We start from the raw sequence: 13152 nt of genomic DNA on the forward strand, positions 1-13152 counted from the left end.
TACAGTTCTTTATGGGATATCATGGTTAGGAACATAGACTTGGGAGACTTGGGAGATTAGCAACACAGTTAGTAAGAGTGTCTTATAATTCCTGGCACAGTTTGACAGTACTTGAAGTATTGATTACTGTTATTATTTATAGAATCTGAGAAATTATATTTCAGTACTTTTACAAGTTTTCTGCATGGTTTCAAAAAGGATCAGCCAGAAACCATCTTTTCTAGCAAACAAAATCTTATGTAATACTTCTTATGTGATGAAATATAAATACAAAATAAAAAGCAGTAGAATATTAAAATTCTATAAATAAACTGTTCAATGGGAAATTTTATTCTGAAGTGTGCAAAGGAGCAAAAACATGATTGTTTCTGATGCATTCTCACCTTGAGTTTCAAGAATGTTTTCTCTTACCAAAAAGTACAGAGTAACCCCTTTTGAACCTTTTTAAAATAATACATTTTTTACTCTAGACCACAGCCAGCCTGGCCAGCTTTTGCCCCCAGGTTGTGTGTAATGGCAGTGTGTGTGTACATACATTTTTAGTTATGACATTGCGGGTGGGATTGGGGAGAGGATCTGCGTGCTACTGGCATTGTATGGGCAAAGGCCAAGGGGTGTGTGTGTGTGTGTGTGTGTGTGTGTGTGTGTGTGTGTGTGTGTGTGTGTGTGTGTGTGTGTGTGTGACCACAGGGATCAAATCCTGGACCTTGGTGTTATTAGCACCACATTCTAACCAACTAAGCTAACCAGCCAGCCTTAGTTCAGCATCTCTTAACTAGAACAACTTATGGAAATTTTAAGAGAACTGGTAGTCAGTAGTGCTTTTTTTGTTTGTTTGTTTTGTTCTATTTAGGGTATGTGAAACAGGATCTGACAATCAACCTCTTAGTGATAATCGACAAACAAATTGTGAATATTTTGTTGATAGCCTTTTTGAGGAAGCTCAGAAGGTTGGTGCAAAATGTGTATCCCCCACTGAACAGAAGAAACAGGTATCCATTACTTTTTTTCTCTTCCAGTGTTTCTCAAAATATGGACGTTTTAGAGAGTCCTGAGGTCAAAACTGTTTTCATAATAATAAGATATTATTTACCTTTTTTACTGTGTTGACTTTGCACTGATGTTGCAAAGGCAACAGTAGGTAAAACTGCTGGCACCTTAGCAGAAATCAAGGCAGTGGCAACAAACTGTACTAGTAATTATTGTATTCTTTGCTGGCACTTGCAAGGAAAAAAAAAAAAAAAAAAAAAGCTAGTTTCAATTAAGAATGTCTTTGATGAAGCAATAAAATGTATCAATTTTATTAAATCCCAAACCCTGAATATACATCTATCTTATTGATATTTTGTGTGACAAAATGTGAAGTACACATAAAGCATTTCTATAATACAGAAGTGTCTTAAGGAAAAGTGCAGTTTGAGAGGCAAGTTGAACTATCTGCTATTTCATAGCATATTGTTTTTGCACAAAAGACTGATTTACACACAGACTGTGGTTATTCAGACTTGGATTATTTGGCAGACATTTTCTCATAATGAATGAAATGAGCCTGCCACTTCAAGGAAAACAGCTTACAGTGTTTGTTGCAAATGATATAATTTTGTTTAAGCACCTTTTTTAGTAAAAATAAGAATTTTGGAAAATTGCCACCATGCACTCGACAGCTTCTCAAAACTTAAAAGAATGTCCTGGTAAGATTAGTGTCATTTTAATGAATATAATTTTTCATTGTACAACAAAATTTAACAACATTTGGAAGATTCACATAACTCAGAGAACTAGTCTCTCCCAAATGGCCAGACCATGATGTTATAAAATGATGCATGAGTAAGAGCCAAAGTGTCACATACACTAAAGGATTTTAATGTAACAAGTATATGGGTAAGTTTGAGATTACACATTCAGATTCTCAACTAACTTTTGAGATACTACCACTTACTAAATTTTGATGAAGTGTCAAAGAAGAACATACTGGAAAGGCTATTAAAATACTTCTTTTTGCTACTACCTATCTGTATGAGGTTTGATTTTCTAGAAAAATGTATCTGAATCAAAATAACATATCACAGTAGACTGAAAGCAATAGCAATTATGAGAATCCACCTGACTCTGTTTGTTTGTTTGTTTGTTTGCTTGTTTGCTGCTTTTTGGTGGGGGTTTTTGCTGTCTTTGGGGGAATTTTTTGGTCAGCTGGCCGGTATGCAGATTCCAGCTGATTCTTTGAAATCAAACATTAAAAGGATGTGTGAAAAACCCCCCTACTCCACTTTACCTTTCAAGTTAATTTAAAATGTTATCAAAGTTTAAGTTATAAAAATTTTAAATTTAATATTTCTGAAAGGCTTATATTAAAAAATAACAGCCCCATTACTCCTTGGCGCTGCTATCCATGTCTGAGAGGCAATCACGTAACTCTTACCTTTGTGTTTCTAATAATGTGCTAATAGTTATAATTCTTGATTTTTCAGATTTTCAAATTATGGATTGGCTTTTTATTTTATTACAGAAAATGAGGATTTAGCTCTCTTTTTTCTACTTTCCCCCTTCCCCAAATCACCTCCTCTCATTTTCTAACATAGGTATGTCACAATTTGGTATTAAATCAATTTTTCTTTTTATCTTTATAACTTGGTAAATACTGTACAACATAAGTGAGTCATGTAGTGTGATTCTTTTTCTTAATGCTTTTTAAATTTTCATTGGAATTGATAAATAATTGTATTTTTCTGCCCACATTGGCTTAATTTTCTTTGTACCAATCATGAATTTATCCCCAAACTCTGATAGAAGGCTGTATCTCCCCCAGCTTAATTTTGTCTGAGGGACAACTCTGTTAACCCTCCTTCTTTCGCCAATGGACTGGTTCCCCTCTAGGGGAGCTATACTGCTCTTGCCTGGAATCTATGACCCTAAGTATTCTCTGTACTGATTATTCAGTTCCATGCCTCTCCTAACCAACACCAACCCCTTTATGTTTTCATTTTTATGAAGCCATTCCTTTTTTTTAAGTTGAAATGTATTGATTAAACATATTTGAGGGGTACAGAGTTATATTTCAATACATGAATACATGAAGCCATTCTCAAGGTAGCTTTATGAAAAAATGTGTGTGAGAAAAGAGTGCATGGGGAATAGATGGTTTAAAACTTTGCAGGCCTGAACTTTCCTTTATTCTACCTTCACGCTTGATTAATAGAATGCCATTCTGATACCTGAGCTTTGTATGTGGCATGTTTTGCTCCCTGCAAGCCTTTATTTTTTTGGTTTTGTTTTTTTGGCAGCTGGCCAGTGTGGGGATCCAAACCCTTGACCTTGTCTGCAAACTTTTAAAATCTTCTCTTTAATCTCTTGTTCTGATGGGCCTTGATGTGGGTCCTCTTTTATTCATTCAACCCAGAAACTTGTGCCTTATCATTCTAGGACATCTTTTGTTACTTTGATATTTTATTCCTTCCTGTTGCTGTTCTGTCTGGAAATGCTTTTCCTTAGATATTGGACCTCTTGGACTGAGTCTCTTAGTTTTCTTATTTTTCTCCTATTTTTGACCTCTTTGTTGTTTTATTTTAATTTGGATATTTCCTCAATCTTATATTCAGTCCTTTTACTTAATTTCTGTTGTATTTAAATCTGTTGTATTTAAATTCTGTTGTATTCAGCTTTCAAGAGCTCTTTGTTCCCTGAATATTTTCTCTCCATTACCTTTTCAAGTATCATCCTCTGTTATCTGAGTATATTAATGATTATTTTGGGGATTTTGTTTTTATGCTTCTCTTAAAATATTACCTGTTTATAAACCATATTATGTATATACATTCTTTTTTATATTTTACATTTGAAGTTTGCTCTTAAGAAGGATACATACAATATATAGTGATGGAAGAAATTTTCCAAGGACTTAATCTACTATTACATCTTATTAAATTATATATTTTGTTTCTTATTGCTTTGTAGGTAGATGTAAGTATAAAATTATGGAAAAATGGATTCACGGTTAATGATGATTTCAGAAGTTACTCTGATGGTGCAGGTCAGCAGTTTCTGAACTCCATCAAAAAGGGGTAAGCAATCTTTGTAAATTGGAGGATATTTTAGACATGGTTCATATGGAAATGTGCGAGGAGGGGTTAAAGTATAATGCCCTTCAAATTGAGAGGGAACTTTGAGACTGAAGAAGGAGGCTGGCAATTCCATGCAGAGATATACCAAGGTATTTATTAATTGGGGTGACTTCCATACAGGAAAGCTGGGTTCAGTGAAGAATCAGACATTAGCAGGTAAGTTGATAATATCACTCATCAGGTGTCTTTGTGATTCATAAGTGTGGGGATTTTGCGAGTTTTAGTGCTTAGACCACTGACACCACCTGCTGTAATAAATCATTTGCTCCCTGACACTGTGTTTCTTTTACAGCTTTCCCTAAGGTTAAGATGTAACTAGTTAGTGAGGAATGAGGTTAAGCAGGAGTCAACATGCAGGCAGGGCACAAAATGTAATGGGTTTGTTCACCCTCTTACAGGAAGAATCCTTTTTAGTGTTGTTTAAACACCCCTACATATTCACATATATTTTTTCTTTTGTAAATTTATATTTGCCACAGATATAATTTTGAAGAAAGCTTTGGGGCTGCCCAGTTCACTAAGTCAGTTAGAGCATGGCACTAATAACACCAAGGGCTAAGGTTCTATCCCTGTACCTGCAAGCTGCCAAAATAAATAAATAAATAAGAAATTGAAAATGTAGTAACCTGAAGAGCTGACCCGTGGCTCAGTCGGGAGAGTGTGGTGCTGATAACACCAAGCCAAGGGTTAAGGTCCCCTTACTGGTCATCTTTTTATGAAAAAAAAAAAGAAAAAAGAAAGTTTAGTAACCTGAATTCTGATCAACCAAAGTCTTACTTAAACTAATTCACTTTTCCAAGTATTCCTTAATACCATATCCTCTTTGCTATTTAATATTTATCTTTAAGTATCTTTAGGGTCTTTAAAATTGTAATGTTTATTATATATTTATGATTCTAGGTGTTATATATGCTTGGTTTAGAAAAATTTTTTAAATATTAAGAAGAGCTTGAAAATCACTTAACTACCCAGAAGTAACTGCTATTAGCATTTTTGTTGAATTTTATCCTGGCATTTTTTTGTGCATAGATTCATACATAATATGCATATGTTTAAACCAATTCTGAATTTATTATGAAAAATCTGAATATATCTATATTGCTTTATCGTGATGATGACATAATTTACATATGTACTTAGTTCTTGGCAGTTTAGGTTATTTTTAATTTTACCACTATAAAAATATATTTGATTATCCTTGTACTTAAATTTTTTTTAAATAACAGCTTAACCTACCACAAAATTTATCCCTTTATTTACTTATTTATCTATTTTATTATTATTATTATTACTGTTTTTAAAGATGGCCAGTAAGGGGATCTTAACCCTTGACTTGGTGTTGTCAGCACCATGCTCTCCCAAGTGAGCTAACCAGACATCCCTATATAGGGATCCAAACCCGTGGCTTTGGTGTTATCAGCACCACACTCTCCCAAGTGAGCCACAAGCTGGTCCTAAATTTATCCCTTTGAAGTATGAAATTCATTATTTTTTAGTATATTCACAGAGTTGTGCAACCATCAGTACCACTAATTTCATAACATCCTCATTACCCCAAAATGAAACCTTACACTAGAAGTTACTCTCCACTTTCCCCTTCCTACAGCCCTACAGTCCTATCTAACCACTAATCTACTTTCTGTCTCTATGGATTTGCCTATTCTGGACATTGCATATAAATGGAATCATAAAGTGTACTGTCTTTTGTGTTTGACTTCTTTCATTTAGCATAATGTTTTCAAGTTTCATCCGTGCTATAGCTTGTATCAGTCCTTCATTCCTTTTTATTGCCAAATAGTGTTCCTTTGCATGTTATACCACATTTTGTTTATCCATTTACAGTGGTTAGACGTTCGGATCATTCCCACATGTGGGGCTATGAACATTGTGTATAAGTTTTGTGTGAACATACATGTTTTCATTTCTCTCAAGTATATATCTAGGAGTGGAATTGTTGTTAATTCTGTATTTAACTTTATAAAGAACTGCAAAATTATATTCCAAGGTGGCATTACTATTTAACATTCCCACCAGCAGTGTATAAGAATTCCAGTTTTCCTATACCCTCACTAATATTCGTTAGTGTCTGGTTTTTTTTTAATTACAGCCATCCTGTAGAGGATGTAAAATGGTATGTCATTGTGGTTTTGACTTGCATTTCCATAATGACCAGTGATTTTTAGCATCTTTTCATGTGCTTATTGGCCATTTATATATTTTTTCTTGGAGAAATGTCTGTTCAAATTCTTTGTCCATTTTTTTCTTTGCCTGTTTTAAAAATTGGATTATTTTGGCCGATTAGCTCAGTTGGTTAGAGCACAATGTTATAACAGCAAGGCCAAGGGGTCTGGATCCCCATTTCGGCCAGCCACCAAAAAAAAAAAAAAAAAAAAAACCCACAACTTGATTTATTTGCCTTTTTGTTGAGTTGTAAGAGTTCTTTATATATTCTGAATACAAGTCCCTTATCAAATAAATGATTTGCCGATATTTTCTCCCTTCTTTGAGTTGCTTTTCAACCCAAATGGAAAATAATAAAATAATTATATAGAGTTACTGTAACTATAAAAATATAGGAGAGGTTATACCAGAGTTTGTAAAGTGAGAATGAGATTACAGAGACTGTCACTTTTTAATTTTACATGTGTTTACATGTTTAAATTATTATTTTAGAAAAAGCATCTACTATTTTATTCAATAAAAAAATTTTGATTTTTCTTTTTGATAGCTGGTTGGTATGGGGATCCAAACCCTTGACCATGGTGTTATTATACCATGCTCTAACCAACTGAGCTATAAATTGAAGTATGACATATGCAGAAAAGTACACAAGTCATTTGTATTATTGAATTTGTATTATTTCTGTTATCAGAAAAACATCAATTATTTTAGAAGAATTTGTGAAAATTTGTCCTTTGTCAAAACTTCCCCATATAAGTTCATTCAAGAATATTAAGTATATTCTGTAACATTGTAAACTTTCAAGTGCTCGTTAGAAAAGACCTTACCTTCAAAAGATCATAACATTCAGCAAATATTTGTCCAAGTCCTGCTGTGGACTAGGCACTTTTCCTGGAATTACAGTGTGTTTGTGAATGAAATGGATGTGGTCCCTGTTCAACTGAAGCTTAAAGAGAAGGATCTGTGTTATGCTAGACAAAGCCCTAGACTGAGTTCAAGTCCTGTGTTACTTAAATCTCTCTGTTAAGAGAATGAAATGTGAAAACATTTTTTAAAAACCTAATGTTTGATATTTTACTTTTGTCATTTCCAGAGTAAATCTATATTTTCATTTAAAAATTGAAATGAGAGTTTGGTTTTCCTAGCATATTTTTAGTCCTCTTCAGGCACCTATGGGAATGATCAAATTGTTTGAATTTAGCAGGATATAGTCATCACATATTTCATGACTTTAGCACTATTCTAGGTACTGCTGTAAAACTCATGCTATTAATGAATTTATGCTCTTAAAAATTACTTTATTTTTTTTTGAGTTTTTGGTATTCATATTATTTAAAATTTTAAAATACATTTAGGTACAGTATTTCATTTCAGGGAACATTATATGCCGCTTATTTCTATATGTTATATTTCTATATATTTTCTAGTTCTTTTTGCATACAGAATGTTTTTCAGAGAAAGAAAAACATTGGGAGATTTATTATTTTGTTTCTTGCCTTCCAAGGGAGTTACCTTCAGAATTACAGGGTATTTTTGATAAAGAGGAGGTGGATGTTAAAGTTGAAGATAAGAAACATGAAGTATGTATGTCTACAAAGCCTGTGTTCCAGCCCTTCTCAGGACAGGGTTACAGACTGGGAAGGTGAGCGTGCTGATCGTCTGTGTTTTCCATAAGCAGAAGCTCGGCTAATATTCAGTACTCCTAAGTTGTATTTACCTTAGTGTATATTAACATGTGCCAGCTCTACATGAGAAAATCATGGAGACTTTTTTGGTCTTGCTTATGGAGGACAAATTAGATGGATAAATTGTTTTTTCTCTCTTGCATCTACCACTTCAACTTTGCTATTAATGCTACAGAGTACATATGCTAGCTTTTGAATGTTAAGGTTCTACTTTATAGTTACCAGTGCCTCAAACATTGTGTTCTGTGATCAATATCTGAATTTTTATTTTATTTTATTTTTTCTATTTTTATCTTTAAAAACATTTTTTTAAATCTTTTTTAATCAATATACAATGTAGTTGATTTTCGTGTTCCTTTACCAATTCCTCCCTACCCCCTCCCTTTCCCCCCTTCTACCCAATATCTGAATTTTGAGGTAATAAAAATGAAAATAAACCTGATAAACTTAGTATCACTATCAAAGCCTTTATTTTCAAGTTTTGCAGTCTTCATCATATCTAACTATATGCCTTATGATAGAATATGCAAGAGATTAAATAAGGGAATCACTTTGATTTTTATAAATTCTCATATTTTAATTATCAAAATTGGCAAGACACATACGAGGGATCTTCAAAAAGTTCATAGAAAGATTTGAATTATCTTTTTTTTTTGCAGCTGGCTGGTATCAGGATCTGAACCCTTGATCTTGGTGTTATAACTCCATGCTCTAACAAACTGAGCTAACCAGCCAGCCCTGTATTATCTTTACATCCTATTTTTCCACAAACTTTTTGAAGTACCCTTGTATATATTTATCCACATATACCAAAATGTCTGGATTTGTCTTTCAGAATGATCAGGAAATATTTTGTTTCTTTTTCCTTTATAACTCAAGGACAAATCTATATAGAGAACTTGTCATTTCTTTTAGAAATTTAAACTGGACAGTAGAGAGAGATAAAGCCCATAGATCTATCAGTCCTGTAAAATTAGCCTTTAAAGCACTGTTCAAATAAAACTGGTAACGATATATTTACATAGCACTCTACAAGCTTACAAATGACTATGATATGCATAGTTTCATTAGATTCTTAGAAGCATCATATATTGCAGACATAACTAATACAATATCTTTATGTTATTATTGAGGAAATAGTTATGACTTACAAAAATCTTCCTGAAAGCTGTACTTAATGTAAAATTTTTATAATAATTATTTAATGATAAAGTTCTGCTCAGTGGAAAAACGTGTCTAACTTTGTTTTCTGGATTTTCCTAGTGCCACACCAAAAATCGTTTCTAAAGCAAAAAGTATTGAAGTTGAAAATAAAAGTAATTTGTCTGCTGTTCCACTAAATAACTTGGAACCCATCACTAATATACAGATCTGGTTAGCCAATGGGAAAAGGATTGTCCAGAAATTTAACACTTCTCATAGGTGAGTCTTACATTTTAATGTTTGAATGATTTTTTTCACCCCCCAAGTTGAAATTTTATTTTTTCTTTCAATTCAGTCAACAGTTGTCTTTAAGAACTAAACAAGGATTTTAATAAGTCACAATTGAAAATTTGGGGCATTAATGAAGTATTTTCAATCTGTTTTATGGATTTTCGTTCTGGTTGTTTGATTAGTTTTCCTATTTAACTTGATATATAACTTTAAAATAATTTCTAACATGTTTAAAATCAGTCATTAGCATTATGTTTAAAAATATGCATTTTTCTGTACATCATAGGATGAAAATACAGAAAAATATTGAATGAAATTGAAGTCAATGTGAATTTCACTACTCAGAAATAATATTATCAATTTGGTGCATTTTTCTTTTCTTTTTTTTTTGGACCGGTAATGGGATCGTAACCGTTGGCTTGGTGTCATCCGCACCACGCTCAGCCAGTGAGTGCACCGGCCATCCCTATATAGAATCCAAACCCGCGGCCTCGGCACTACCAGCGCCGCACTCTCCCAAGTGAGCTACAGGGCCCGCCCCAATTGGTGCATTTTTCCAGTCTTTCATGTTTTCTTAAAAGTTTTTTCATTTAATTAAAAGTAGAAAAATACTGTGTATAGTTTTGGGGGGTTTTTTTAAGCATTCAAAAATTTTTTCAGGAAATATATGGATAAACAACAATAAATATGAGGGTATTTCAAAAAGTTCTTGGAAATATAGAATTAAAAGATAATATGAATCTTTCCATGAACTTTTTGAAGACCCCTCATATATAGAGTTAAAAGAACAATAATAAAATACCTATGTACCACCTAGCTCAAAATATATATTCTTACCAATATACCTTATGTGCCTTTCCCTGATCGTGTCTCTTCTGTGTAAGAAACACTGTCCAAAATTTGTATTAATCATTTCTGCTTTTATTCATACTTTCACCAAGTGTAAAGTAAGGCAAATCGTAACTAAAGCCAAAATGTTTCATTATTTTAGTTATTATTTTAGTTATACTAAGTTTCCATTTATATCATCAGAGCTAGGGCTCAGACCCTCCAAACCCACTGTTCAGACTGGGTCCCCAGACCCCTCACACACAGACAGGTCCATGCTAGATAATTGGGAAGGATTCCAGGAGCTGTTGGCAGATGACATGAGCTCAGTCCTCAGCTTCCTCAGCGGCAGCAGCTTACAGGTCCGGTAGCTTACAGGTCCAGCAGTGGCAGTAGCCTTGCAGAGGGTCCCGAGGGCACTAGCAGCAGCAGCCTCCAGCAGCAGTAGTGGCCTCCCCATGCCACCACCCCCGTACGAGGAGGCATCCTGGGGCTGGGAGGCACCGAGGATCAGAGCCACTGATCCTTATACTTAAGTCCATAACCCAGGACACCTGGGTGCACATGCGCAATTACACTAGACAATAACCAAGGAACACCTGAGTGCATATGCCTATTTACATCAAATGCTCGGCAAGATTCTGAACATCTGAGGGGCCCTGACCATTTTTCGTATATTTTCTAAACACCAAGCATATGTGTATCCCCCCAAAATATTGTTTTGCTTGTTTTCAAATAATTAGTCTAAATTTAGAACAATCACAAACTTAACAAAAAAGTTTCAAGTACAGTGTATAGAACTTCTTTTCCCTAACCATTGAAGAGCAGTTTGCCAGTCTGATGTCCCATCATCGGAAATACTTTAGTGTATATTACCTACAAACAAGGACATTCTCACACATAACCACAATGCAGCCATCTAAATCAGGAAACTTAACACTGATACAGTTCTACTGACTAATAATATTCAGACCCTATTCAAGGTTTGCCATTTAAAGTAAAAATAAAATTAAATTAAAAAAAATTTTTTTAAACTATTTGCCATTTAATCTAATATTCCTTTCCCCCACCCCCGTGGCTAGCTGTAATATTCTTTATAGCAAAAGGCTATTCATAATCACATGTTGCATTTAGTTTTCATGTCTCTGAAGTAGTTCCTCAGTCATTCTTTGATTTTCACAGCCTAGACATTTTTAAAGATAACCAGCCAATTTTTTTTTTATTTGTAATTCTATTTAGGTCACTAATTTTGTCAGGAATGTCACTGAACTGATTCTGTGTACCTCTCATAGCATTCTAACAGGTGGCATCGTTTACATATTTCTTATTTTGATAATGTTAAGCTTGATTGCTTGATTAAAGTGGTATTCACCAGGCTCTTCACTGTAAAGTTATTCTTTTTCCTTTTGTAATTAATATGTATTTTGTGGAAGGAGAACTTTGAAATTGCATAATTATCATGTTCCTCACAAGACATCAGATTTATTTATTTATTTATTTATATCTGTATCTAGTCATGGTTTCCTATTTTATTCAATATGTGTTTTGGTCTGTTTCTGTTGCTTATAGCAAAATACATGGAACTGGATATTTTATAAAGAAAACAAAATTTACTTGGTTACAGTTTCTGAGTCTGGGAAGTCCAAAGTCTATCTCTGGTGGTGGTGACAGGGACCCAGGGGTCTCACATTGCAAGATGGTGGAAGCAGAGAGAGTAGAGAGAGACTCTCGTGCTCTCCTTTTAAAGCCCTCAGAACCACACCTATGACCACCATTATTAATCCATTCACTACATCATGGTCCTACAATCTAATCACCTCTTCAAGGTCCCACCTTTCAATTATCATAATAGAATTTCTCACCCTCAACATTTACAGGGAGGATTAATCTTCAGTTGGGGGCAGGGGACATCCAGTCTACAGCAATAGGTTATAATTTTACCACCATTATTTATTTTAATGCCTAAATTGTCCCAGGTACAGTTAGTGGGACCTCCTTTAAACTGGTTCGTGTGTTCTTTTGACATGTTCCCTTTATTCTTTGAGCTTTTCCTTGTTTTCTGGACAAAAAAATTTTCAGGTTCTTTATGTGCTTTTCCAAGAAGCCCTTTTTAAAAGATGGTGGTATTAAGAAGCCAGGATCCTGGGTACTAGATGTACTTGCTGCTCATTAGGTTACCACCACTCCCAGGCCCTCTGCGTGGACAGAGGTAGAGTTGGATACACACGTGCGCGTGCACACACAGACACACATACATATATGCATTTATACATATGCACGTACATTTACATCTGTATTTATTTCTATATCTTTATATATCAAAAACCATGAGTTCACATAATGCATTTCAATCCATAGGGTTTGTTCTAGTTTTCTCTTTTCCATATTTGTAACTAACTTCTCCCACAATGAGAGGCCTGGCTGCAGTTACTCTTAATATATTATTCGTTTGATCAGTTCTGCTATATGTAACCAATCTCCTTTTTCCACTGCTATCTCCTTCCCCACATGAAGCCTTCTCACTCTCCTTGGGCTTTGACTCTCCTTGTTGAGTTCCCATGTGGATTCCCTTCTCTTCCTACTGGGTCTCTGACTCATAACCCTATACCACCCCTCCACAGGGGTGTCTTTTCTCATGCTTGGAGTTCAGTAAGTACCCCATGCCAATGACCTCCTCACTGTCTCAGGCTCTGACACTGTGTGCTGCCTTTCCTGCCCCATGCTTGGATGCTCTCTTCATGCCTTTATGGTGCTGACATACTGCAGTAGACCACTTTCCATATGAATGCTCTTTTTTATTCTGCTTTGTGCCACCTCTCCCCATACCTTCAGTGCGGATATAACTCCTCACCCCACTTTTGTCTTCTGACGTTCTACACTAGACAAACTCCTCTATGTGGATATGC

At 34.6% G+C, this 13152-nt stretch overlaps 1 protein-coding gene across 1 annotated transcript in view; it reads left to right on the plus strand.

Annotated features, from left to right (window-relative positions):
- The window catches only part of UBXN2A (UBX domain protein 2A), a 40862-nt gene that overhangs the window by 18539 nt on the left and 9171 nt on the right, over positions 1-13152 (plus strand). Inside the window, exons 3-6 of the mRNA XM_063078684.1 lie at positions 854-992; positions 3952-4058; positions 7804-7941; positions 9248-9406. Of these exons, the coding sequence (XP_062934754.1) occupies positions 854-992; positions 3952-4058; positions 7804-7941; positions 9248-9406 (543 nt within the window). The remainder of the gene's footprint in view (positions 1-853; positions 993-3951; positions 4059-7803; positions 7942-9247; positions 9407-13152) is intronic.

The sequence above is a fragment of the Cynocephalus volans genome, chromosome 14 (genome assembly GCF_027409185.1).
Source record: "Cynocephalus volans isolate mCynVol1 chromosome 14, mCynVol1.pri, whole genome shotgun sequence".
NCBI lineage: Eukaryota > Metazoa > Chordata > Mammalia > Dermoptera > Cynocephalidae > Cynocephalus > Cynocephalus volans.